General features: G+C 52.0%; 1 protein-coding gene across 1 annotated transcript; it reads right to left on the minus strand.

The window, feature by feature from the left end:
- Positions 1-5,741: 5,741 nt before the first annotated feature.
- NDUFAB1 (NADH:ubiquinone oxidoreductase subunit AB1) lies at positions 5,742-10,581 on the minus strand. Its single transcript, XM_067534241.1, has 5 exons — positions 10,408-10,581; positions 9,079-9,198; positions 8,350-8,437; positions 6,843-6,954; positions 5,742-6,262 (listed from the first exon to the last, which is right to left on the minus strand). Exons 1-4 carry the CDS (start codon positions 10,546-10,548, stop codon positions 6,863-6,865), a joined length of 441 nt encoding a protein of 146 aa, XP_067390342.1. The 5' UTR covers positions 10,549-10,581; the 3' UTR covers positions 5,742-6,262; positions 6,843-6,862.
- Between the last annotated feature and the right edge of the window lie 908 nt (positions 10,582-11,489).

Here is an 11,489-nt window from a genome sequence, read left to right on the forward strand (position 1 = left end):
GGCTGCCGCCCGCCGGGCTCTGATTTCCAGGCGCACCGCCCCGGAGGGCAGCGCCGCGACCACCCGGGGCAGGCTCCGCCGGGCGCCCGACGGGCCGGGGCGGCCGGTCCCGGGAGGTCCCGTGGGCGGCGACCGTCCCGTCTAGGGTGCCCCGCCGCCGCTCCCCCCGGGAAGGAGCCGCAGAGTCTGGGTCATGGGGGGCCGCCCCCCCGGGTGCCCCGCCGCTGCCCAGCCCGGGCCCGGGCGGCCCTGCAGAGGCGGGGCCGGGCCATGCCCCCCGCCGCCCCGGGCGAGCAGCAGCGTCCCGCTGGGCACCGGGCGAGCGGCTGTCCCCGTCCGTCGCCCCCCGGCCCGGCCCGGCCCGGCCCGGCTCTTACCTGCCGCGCCCAGCAGGGCCAGGAGCGGGAGGAGGCGGCTCATGCTGCCCGCGGGCGGAGCGCTCGGCGCGGGCTGCCGGGAGCCGGGGCTCGGCCGGGAGGGAGGGAGGCGGCGGCGGCAGGAAACCGCCCCCCGCCGGGCCGCAGCGCCGCGCACCCCGCCCCCCCAAACCCTGCCCCGCCCCCAGCCCCCCCAAACCCCGCACTGCCCCCTCCCCAAACCCCGCCCCCAGCCCCCCAAACCGCCATGCCCCAATGCACCCCCCAACTCCCCTCCATAAACAACCCCACGCCCACATGCAGCCCCCCCAGCCCAGAATGCATCTCACACACACACACACACACACACACAAAACACAACACAACACAACACAAGCCACACATTCCATAGAGCACCTACAGTGCTTGCGCAAAGCCACACACCGCACTAGGCAAACAGCCGGTCACCGCACACTAGACAGACATCGCACAGGCCACGCAGCCTGTGTGTGGCTGCCCAGTGCAAGCGAACTACCGTACACACACACACACCCCCACCACGCCACCGTGCAAAAAACCCACACAAACACATGCAGGTTACATATGCATAGTGCAAAAACAGGTGCGTTCCGGGCCAGGGCTCTGCAGCAGCCCAGGGACCAAAGAGGAAAGTCTGGGCTACTCTGTAGAAAAGCCATTCGATTGCCTGGTCCCAGACAGCGAACACACCCCAGCGCAGGCTGCCACACACAGGATGGCAAATGCAGCCATCCACAAATCATAAACCATCGTGATTTTCATCTATAACACGCGGGGGATCCTTTCCTTTGCGGCCCTGTTCCGGCACCAGGTCACATTGTCACCGTCTTCTTTACAATCGAGAGGACCAGACACTTACTTTTTAAAAAATGAGACAGTCAACTCTGGGAGCTAGGAACAACACACACACGCTGTACATAGCACAAAAACCCCTCTAAACATGCAACGCCAGATACACACACACACACACACACACACACACACACCCTTTAGTCCTCACAACACCTACACACAGATCATTCATTTACCTCACTTCTGCACAGACAATGCCTCGCCCTGAAGAACTCATCCGCCCAGGCACAGACATTATGTTTGGAAACTGAAGCTTCAGCTAAAAGTGCACAGCTCAGGGGCTTGGCAATAGGCTATGGACCCCCTCCAGCGACAGGTGTTACCAGTCCAGACATGAACCAGGTCCACAGGGGATGAAAATTGCTACCACCTGCTGATGGCCGGTCGGGGGGAGGTGGGATCTGAGCGCAGCACCGTGCTCACATCACGATGGGCACCCAGCGCTCGCTGGCAGTTGGCATGGTGAAGGTGGCGGCTGTTCCACACGGCTGGTAAAGTAGGCCTTGTCTCACTTGTTGCACTAGTTAAACTCCAAATCCGTTTAAAGTCCAATTGTATTAAACTGGTGCAAAGACCCCTGTGGGCGCTGAGTTGAGTTAAATTGATATAAACAACATGTAAATCCAATGTAGAGTGTCCACATGCCGTTTGGCTTCCCTTAAACTAAATCATCCGTTTAAAATTTGTGAGGGTGGTGACACTGAATGCAGACAAGGATGCAGACTCAGCTCTGGAATTTAGGACGCTCTGGCCCAAGTTGCTCAGGGGTCCCTCCAGCACAGCACCCTGTCTCTACCCGCGGCGAACACTAAATGCTTCCAAGGAAGGTGCAAGAAACCTCCTAGCGGACAGCTATAGAATAGCGTAGCCAGGGGCTTCATTGCCAAACACCAGCTAGTTTATCCCAAAAAGTGTGAGATCTAGTCCTGCTGTGCATCCTGTCCCATGGAACTGCGGAGAGATGAGCCATGTACACAACCGATCATCTGTTAAAATCCCATGGAATTATTCAGCTCCTATATCTTGTGGCAGTGGATTCCTCAGGCTAATTTCGTAATGTGTCAGAGAATCATAGAAGATGAGGGTTGGAAGGGACCTCAGGAGGTCATCTGGTCCAACCCCCTGCTCAAAGCAGGACTAACCTCAGCTATATCATCCCAACCAGGGCTTTGTCAAGCCTCAGCTTAAAAACCTCTAAGGATGGAGATTCCACCACCTCCCTAGGTAACCCATTCCAGTGCTTCACCACCCTCCTAGTGAAAAACTTTTTCCTAATGTCCAACCTAGACCTCCCCCCTGCAACTTGAGACCGTTGCTCCTTGTTCTGTCATCTGCCACCACTGAGAACAGCCTAGCCCCCTCCTCCCTGGAACCCCCTTTCAGGTAGTTGAAGGCCGCTATCAAATCCCCCCTCACTCTTCTCTTTTGCAGACTAAACAAGCCCAGTTCCCTCAGCCTCTCCTCATAAGTCCTGTGCTCCAGCCCCCTAATAATTTTGGTTGCCCTCCGCTGCACTCTCTCCAACTTGTCCACATCCTTTTTGTAGTGGGGGGCCCAAAACTGGACACAATATTCTAAATGCGGCCTCACCAATGCCGAATAGAGGGGAATAATCACTTCCCGTGATCTGCTGGCAATGCCCCTCCTAATGCAGCCCAATATGCCATTAGCCTTCTTGACAACCAGGGCACATTGCTGACTCATATCCAGCTTTTTATCCACCGTTACCCCCAGATCTTTTTCTGCAGAGGTGTCAAAGGTATTGATTTCTGTCCATTTGCAATTGGTTGCCTTTCAACCTGAAATCCCCTCACTCCTGTGTTATGAGAGACCATACACAGAACAGTACATAAAAACACATCATTTCCACTGGCGACAATTCCCAGAGCCATCCGCACCCTCGAACATGTCTGTAACCTGTGTGTCTGACTCGCAATCAGCTGGGGTAGAAAATACATGTTCTGGTCATATTAGAATGAAATCACAGGCCACGGTTCTCTCAATAGCACACAGAGGCAAAGGGCAGCAAGATGAAGGGGCTGTTGGAGAAGCCCACTGAGGCAGAGCATGTGGGGGGGTGGGGTTGGGCTAGGATAGCAGGGCAGGGGTTACTGGACTTGTGGGGGATGGCTCTGACAGCTTCCTAGTTTCAATTGCAGATCCTGACACAGCCTAACCTAAAACACTCCCAGAATCTGATTATCCCTTCACTGAAGTCGAGGGCAGTTACATCTGTTGGCAATGAATTGATCCTGTACTTCCATCCTGTGTAATCGCAGAAGCTAAGCAGAGGCCGTAGCTAGGCAGGAAACTTCCAAGAGAAACACCGACGTCTCACGGTGATGCAGTGACTGTACCAATGCATTGTGGGGTCATTGAAGCAACTATGCCCCCGTGCCCAGAACTGGTCCTGGTAACAGGGGCTTTGAAGTAGGCACTGGCTTATGAGGAGGACCAGCTTATCTACAGCCCTTGTAGCTTCCCACCCACTAGGAAACAGTCGTCATAGGTTGTGTTGATCTAGTTGTACCTGAGCTAAAGCAGTGGCATTCAACCAGGGGTACACGTACCCTGGGGGGTATGCAGAGGTCTTCCAGGGGGTACATCAACTCACCTCAAACTTTGCCTAGTTTTACAACAGGCTGCATACAAAGCACTAGCAAAGTCAGCCCACACCAAAATGTCATACAATGCCTTGTTTACACTGCTCTATAGACACTACACCCTGAAAGAGAAGTTCAATATTTATATTCCACTTGATTTATTTTATATGGTACAAATGAGAAAGTCAGCAATTTGTCAGTAATAGCTGCCTGTGACACTGGTATTTTTATGTCTGATTTTTGCAAGCAAGTAGTTTTGAAGTGAGGGGACACTTATGGGTACGCAAGACAGATCCGACTCCTGAAAGGAGCAGAGCGGTCGGGAAAGGATGAGCCACTCAGCTCAACGTTTAAGGTCAGGTGCTGCAAGGCAAGCTGCTACAAACAGAATTTGTCACACCTGTGGGACACCTGGTGCCAGTCTTTTACTTCCATGCCTTTTGGTAGGAAGGCTGGCATGAGGGCCTTCCATAATAGCCATATGGACTCCCTGCATTCCACCTCCCTACGGTCCCCTCGCAGTCGGAGCGCCTTCCTCCTTCACCTCCTCTCAAAGCCTTGTATAGGATGGTTTGCTAAACAGCTGGTGCCCCCTCAGAGGTGCTGCATTTCAGGCCTTATGTACAGTCCACGTAGGGAAGTGCTTTGGAATGAAAGGCCCTCGGTAACTGCAAAATCACTTCATCTCTTCAGCAGTTTCAGGCTACAAAAAGTGAATCACTACAAGCCTTTCTCAGGACTGAGGTTCAGTTTGAGCCTTAACCAGCTTCAGGCAGAGCAACGCCCAGCCGGCTGCGAGTACAGTCCAACACATTTCAATTTTAAAAGTGAAACAGTTTGAGATAGCAAGCTGTGAAAACAAACACCTACACAGTGAAAGAGCCCATGTGGGGCAGGCGTAGGCTCCAGTTTATTTTCCAGCCGCCTACCAGGCTGAATGTCAGAGGAAAATATATAGGCGGCTGACACTTTCTTGGCTCTCAGCCTGGGGGTGCCCATGTGACAGATAAAAGTGGTTCTTGGCTCAGAGGAAAAAGTAGTGTAGTGTCCAGCAATAACTTTCAGCTCTGTCTTAGGGGAGATTTAAAACAAACCCCTCACGCTGCGCTTAGTTACAGTAGCACTGATCCTAGGGTGCATTTCAGCAGCAGGAAAATCAGTGCCCTTTATTCTCTATCAGGTAAGTACAAACATTTTGAAGTGATAGCTGAAATGAGTATTTACTTTTAACACAAGTTTATTTAATAAACACACTGAACAGCAGAAAAGAATCTGGTTTATTGGAAAGAAAGCAGGCACAGTTGGCTTATGGAGAGGTGAAAGGGAAAGCGATCACTCAGGCAGCAGGGAGTACAAGTTCTTTTAATAAGCCAATTTTAATGCACCGTATAGACGCTGATATAAGACCCACCTCTAGGCATTCTGAAACTGCAATGAATAGGGGGCTCATAAGAGAGTTACCTACAGAGGTCTCAGTGCCAACAGCCACCCAAAGACCAAGCTTTGAGCATATGCATTGCAACCTTGTATCCTTTATAATCTACCTGGCCAGACTGAGGAGATGCTTTTGTCACTTGCAGGTGGCTGGCTTGGATTTGGACAAGATCCTGTATAAAGGTGTCACAATCACATGCTGAAGCCCTCTAGCACATGTTAGAAATAAGTCTTTTGAGAAAAATCAAGTGTTTATAAATACAGTTCTACGAGATGGAGGGATACAGTTTGAATTTCCCTGCCAGGTGCAGGACGTTGACTGTAGACTACTGCATTCTAACTGTGCTAAGTAACGCATCTTATTTAATATTGCACAGGGGCACTGGAAAGATGGGAGCCTTCGGTGCAAGACCAATTACTTTAAATACCTTGTGAAGTACTATGTCTGTTTTAACAACAGCCAAGCAGATCACTCAATCACAGAGCCTCAGGACAGGAATTCACAGGCAATCTCAAAGAGTAGGTTAGACCCGGAGCCATGAGACTAGCAGTCAAATGCATGGGAACACGACACTTTTCGTTATCTGAAGATATGCACAAAGAGCTTTTCCAGGACTTCGGGGGAGCTACTCTGAACCCAGATGCTGAAGGCCTGGCCTAACACTCACCTAAATATTTAGGAGCCAGAACGTATTCCCACAGAGGCAGATTTAACACTTTAAGAATGGCCTGAGCCAGTGCTGGGAATGTTTATACATTAAAAATAATTCTTCTGGACCATTGACATAAAGGCATTGTAGAACAAAATCATCAAGACAATATTGGTCTTGTATATTTATTTTTTTAGAGGCCAATGCATATTTAGACAACGTTAAATACAATGTCCAACAGAACTACTGCAGCAATGGTACAGTAATGTGCGCTTACATCCACACACCTGCTGATATCATCCTAGTCTTCACAGGAGAAGAGAATTTCCTGTTAAAAAAAGCCGCACAGATTTGGTATTTCAGAGCTCAAAAATTACCTTGTAAAATAAAATGTGCAATAAAAGTGAACTGACTAGGACAGAAACACAAGCAGCATGAAACAGAACGCCAAAGGAAGCCAGGGAGTTAGTGGCAGGGCCTTAGCTCTGGTGAGATTCCCATCTCCGTTCCTGGCACAGATAAAGCAGCAGGGGCAGCTGTGCCTGTTTCCCCCACACTGCCCTGCCATGATCCTCCATCCTGATATGAGGAGAGAGGGACGCTTAGGCAGCATTCAGTGGTTGGCAGTGTTGGGCCTGCAACAAGGGGACCAGTTGTGCTGGTATTTTCCGCTGATGTATACAGCTGGGAACTGGACTGAAGCAAGCAGCTCGTTTCACCATGACGGCAGACTTGCCATCTGTCACCAAAATCTGTGCTAGATCCCTTTTCAGTACCTTGTCTACCCCCATAGCACTGACCATAATTATACACGCTAGGAACAGTATTTCTCATCTCCAGTAACTCCACGGTGGTTTTACATTGCCTGGCCACTATTGCTACTTACATAAAAGTCGGTTTCTACTTACTCAGCTTCAAAGAAATGTCTTTATTCATACACATCCTTCTTATCTGCAATGTAATCTACAATCTCTTGTGGACACATTAGCTTTTCTGCTTCTGCATCAGGAATTTCAAACCCTGGAAGAGAGAGTACATGCTTCGCTTGTAATAGGGGAAAGAGCAGTAAAGCAAGAGAAAGCATAATACAAACTCAGATGCCTGTGTCTTGGTTCTGTGGGCAACAAACATGCAGGGGTCGCTGTTCAGCAATGCAGACGTAGATTTGGCATCTCTCATTACTAAAGCTGCGTTTCAAATCCTGCTGTGCCTTACCCAGCAGCAGAACATTATTCAGGAGGCATTAGAGATGTAGCAGTTCCTGCAGATTGCAGTTAGCCCCACTAACAGAGTCAATGCCCTGTCAAGCACAACTAAGCTTCTACTGTATTCCCCGAGCTCTGAAACCAAACACTGATGTGCAACAACTGGTAGACGGCAAGGTAGTGGGCTAGTTACATGCAAGGGAGCACAGTTCGTTTCATAGTCTTCTACCAAGTGTCATTATAGCAATTACCTTTTAAAAATTCTATAGCGTTCACCAGGTTAAGGACCATTGGGGCTTGATACAGTAGAACCGGTCACTACATTATCTAGAAAATTCTGGCTCATCTATTTCTAGTCCTGCTAGCAGCAAGCTAATGCCCCTCAATGTAAACAGGGGCAGTAATTAGATTAAATATATCTGAGCAATGTGCAAGTCAGAGTGCCTTCAATTTTGGTTTACATGAAGCAGGGAAAAGAACTCTGAAATATGAAGTACAAAGGATTCTGGGATACAATAAAATGAAGGAAAGAATAGGTGGTTTAGCAGGGCCAGATGAAGAGGTTAAAGAATGGTTTTAGCAGCTAAGCATGCAGAATGCAGCATTAATACAATTCTCACATTCAGAACACACAAAGAGAATGGTGGATGTACTGGACAGCAGTTACGATGCAAAATGGAATGTCTGGTGTACTCATTTGTGTTTTATTACCCTGAATGCTTTGTGGGCTCCTAGCCATGCCATACTACAGCCAACTCCCTACAAAGGTTTCGAGGCAAAGACTTGAAGGTGCACCAAACTGCTTTACACTGAAGTTATGGAAACCTTAATTTACATTTCAGACGGAAGATGCAGAAGACATACAGAAACTAAATCCCTGAGAGTTAGAGATACTTACATTGCTCGCTGAGCGTGATACAGCTTTCTTTGAGTTGTGTAAATTAGTCAACATTAAATATTTATCCTGAGCGTATGGAAATAACGAAACTAAGATTTTGTTTACAGTAAGCCCATTTTGGGAGTTAATCGAGACAACAGCATATCTATCTTTTTTAAGTGCCTGCATGGCCTCCATTACCATAGCATGAGCATTTCTCAGTCTTTAGCGTATTTATCTTCACACCACCATCAAGAGCTAGCCCCCTAACCACTGGACAATCCTTCTCCATAGGTAAGGTTAGGAAGAACAGACATCACAAACTTCAGTTACCAAATTCATCTTCCATGGCCATGATGATTTCCACTTGGTCTAAACTGTCCAAGCCCAGGTCTTTCATGAAGTGGGAAGTTACTGAGAGCTGGGAGAAAAGCCAAACAAAAATACAGTAAAATTGATCACAAGCATTTCACTAAGATAGGAAAAGTTATAGTATCAGAATGTGCCCCCACTTGGAGTTTACAGCTTAGAGATGCCAGAAATCTGGTGGTTTTGTCCTTTACTGTTCCTCTGCCAGACACTTTCAACTGAACAGATAAGTTTCCCTGCTATCTAGTCAATACGTATTATTATCCACATAACTAAGGTATCTCAGGACTTAAAAGTAACTAATTTCTGTTAAAAATGCTAACATATGAAGAAGCCATTTGAGACTATTGAATAGTCTCAACATCTTTTCTTAGATGAAAAATCTCTCTCTAACAGTAACTGTTCAGAGAAACAGAATTTCCTGACTGCCTCTGGATGCTGACCTGGTTTATTAATCCAAAGGCCTTAACTTCCTGGACCTTGTCACCACTCATCTGGTATAGCATGTCAGTTTGTGTGTGTTAACCCCCATGCCACAGAATTACAGACTGTGTTCTTCCACAAGGCATACACTGACAGGTTTGGGTCTCCCTTCTTTTATGGTGGCCAGGAGGAACAACCCCACTTGTCACCACCACAACTGTTTGCCTCCATCTACTGAAAAATGGACAATCTGGAGTGTCTATGGCTTACCTTTTCTGGATCTACCTTATCATACAACTTCAAAACATACAGAACACGGTCCGTGATACTCTCCAAAGTAAGAGATGGCGAGTCTCCATAATGGCGACACGACTGTACTGTACCAGAGACCTGCAGAAAAAGCACAGGAATGCCTTACAAAACCACCAGGACAACCTGAGCATAAATACAACGTGTGTGAACATATCTTTCACAGTCACTCAGAATGAAAGGGCATTCACAGCACCTATGCTAGTCTGACTTTAAGGCAGGATTCTGTCTTCTAGAATTTAAAACTCCCCTTTTGTATACTGGACAAAACCTTCTCTAGGCAACCTCTGATGGGGCTAGACCAGCAGTTCTCAACCTTTTCGAGTGTGCGGACCCCTTTTCAACCTCCAAACATTTCACGGACCATCACATGCTACTAGCTGTTTTTCACACTCCGTTTTTATTTGAAATTGTTCATTTCCTCGGTGAGGATACTATTATTTTTCTTTTCCATGGACCCCCTGTAGTAGCCTCGCAAACCACCATGGGTCCACGGAACACAGGCTGGGAACCACTCTGGTAGACAAGGAGTTGTCTGGCCCTGCCAGCCAGAGAGGATGACAACCATGCCTGTGCCTGCATGTGGGAGATGGGGATGGAGAAGCCATGCGGCCCAGAGCTGAGAATCGGAGCAGTCTCTGCTCTACCTGGGACATAGAAATTAGCACACTGGCCAGCCGGAGATCATCTGTCTCCAGCGGTGTCAGCCCCAGATGCTCCACAGGAAGGTGTTAGGCTGCAGCTGGCAAAGGCAAAGGCAGGATAATCCACCCTCACCCACCGTGAAGGTCTTATCTTAACCACCGGCAGCGACCAGCCTGGCTTAAACCCCAGAACATCAGGCGTCACATCCCGCCCGAGATCTGCCCGCCGGCGCTGAACGAGCCGCGGGGCCCGTCCCAGCCGAGGCCGCCCAACTCTGGCTATCCAGCGCCGTGCACCGCCCGGCGACCGACACGTGACAAGCCGGGCCGAGCCGCCCAAGGCCGCTTCTCGCCTCGGCCCCGCCTGCGGGGCTCAGCCCGGCTCCGACCGACCCAGCGCGGCCCGCCGGCCGGGCTCGACCTTGGCGGGCCGGGCCCGGACACAGCCGCAGGCGGGGGCGGCCCCGGGACCATCCCTGGGCAGAGTCGGCACCCCCCGGCCCGGCTGCCCCTCCCGCAGCGGCTCCCCGCGGGGGGCGGCGGGTCCCGGCCTCCGGGGTCGCGTCCTGCCTCGGGCCGGGCCGGACCGGGCTCCCCTGCCCCCGAGCGCCGGGGCCGGGCCGGGCCGGGCCGGGCCGGGCCTCACCTGGGGGCGGGGCGGGGCGGGCGCGGCGCGGGCGGGCGGCCGGCGGCTGCAGAGGGCGCTGAGCGCGGCGGGGCCGGGCCCGCGAGGCGCGGGCGGCCGGAGCAGGCGGACACAGGCAGACAGGAGGACACGGGCCGCCATGACGTCCTGCGTTACCCAGCGTGCGCCGCGCGGACGGGGGCGGGGCGGGGCCTATCTGCCTGCCGCTGAAGAAGAGATCCCCCCATTCCCGGCAAGCCCCGCGCGCGGAGGGCGGGACTGCGGCAGCGCCCCCTGGCGGGCGGGCGGCCCCGCAGCCACGTGCGGGGCGGAGCCACTGAAGTGTCCTGGCTCGGCTGCCCGGCCGGACTCGCGGCCCCGATCCCGGCCCCGATCCCAGCCGCGTGCCCTGTGCGGTCCCGGCTAGCCCCGCAGGTCTGGGAGGAGCCCGGTCTACACACGCTGCAGCTGGCCCACGCGGGCCCCCCCTGCCCTGCAGCAGCACCAGCGCGTTATCGCTTCCCCCCAGCGCCGCGCCTGCACTGCAGGGCTCTGCTTGGGTGCAACGAGGCCCAGTGCCCCGGAGCGCTTCTCCAGTGCTCCGCATTGGCCCCTGGCCCCTCTGTCCGGCGGGCGAGCGCCAGGGTGGCCCGTGGGCCGGCTGGGCCAGCTGTCCAAAGCCGGGTCAGACTCAGCCCCGGTGCTGGATCCACACAGCTGTTTAGATTCCCAGCTGCACTGCGGCACATAAGTCCACAATGTCCATCTTCAGAAGGCCTGCTCAGCTGCCGCCTCGCTCCTAGGCCTGGTCTACGCTTACAACTCCGCTCAACCGAGCAAGAGCACTCAGGGCTGTGAACAATTTCATGGCCCGTGGGCCAGTCAGGTCGACCTAACCCCCACTGTCGACGTGGCTAGGTCGGTGGAAAAGATCTTCTGTTGGCCCAGCTATCAGCTCCCGGCCAGGCAGATTAGCTACACTGATGGAAAAACCCCAGCTGTTGAGAGCTGAAGCATCACCACTACAGTGACACAACTGCAGCATCGGGACTGTGCCGCTGCAGCGTAGACAAACCATATACCACTGAGTCCTTGACACAGGC

The sequence above is a fragment of the Emydura macquarii genome, unplaced genomic scaffold, assembly GCF_026122565.2.
Source record: "Emydura macquarii macquarii isolate MOO-44397 ecotype Brisbane River unplaced genomic scaffold, CSIRO-AGI_Emac_v2 contig_3390, whole genome shotgun sequence".
In the NCBI taxonomy this organism is placed as follows: Eukaryota; Metazoa; Chordata; order Testudines; family Chelidae; genus Emydura; species Emydura macquarii.

Coding starts and splice junctions, on each gene's coding strand:
- NDUFAB1 (XM_067534241.1), bottom strand. CDS start 10,548: ATGGCGGCCCGTGTCCTCCTGTCTGCCTGTGTCCGCCTGCTCCGGCCG. Junction 9,199..10,407: donor CCGCCCCGCCCCGCCCCCAG/GTGAGGCCCGGC, acceptor CTTTTTCTGCAG/GTCTCTGGTACAGTACAGTC. Junction 6,955..8,349: donor GGCCATGGAAGATGAATTTG/GTAACTGAAGTT, acceptor TCTCTCTTCCAG/GGTTTGAAATTCCTGATGCA.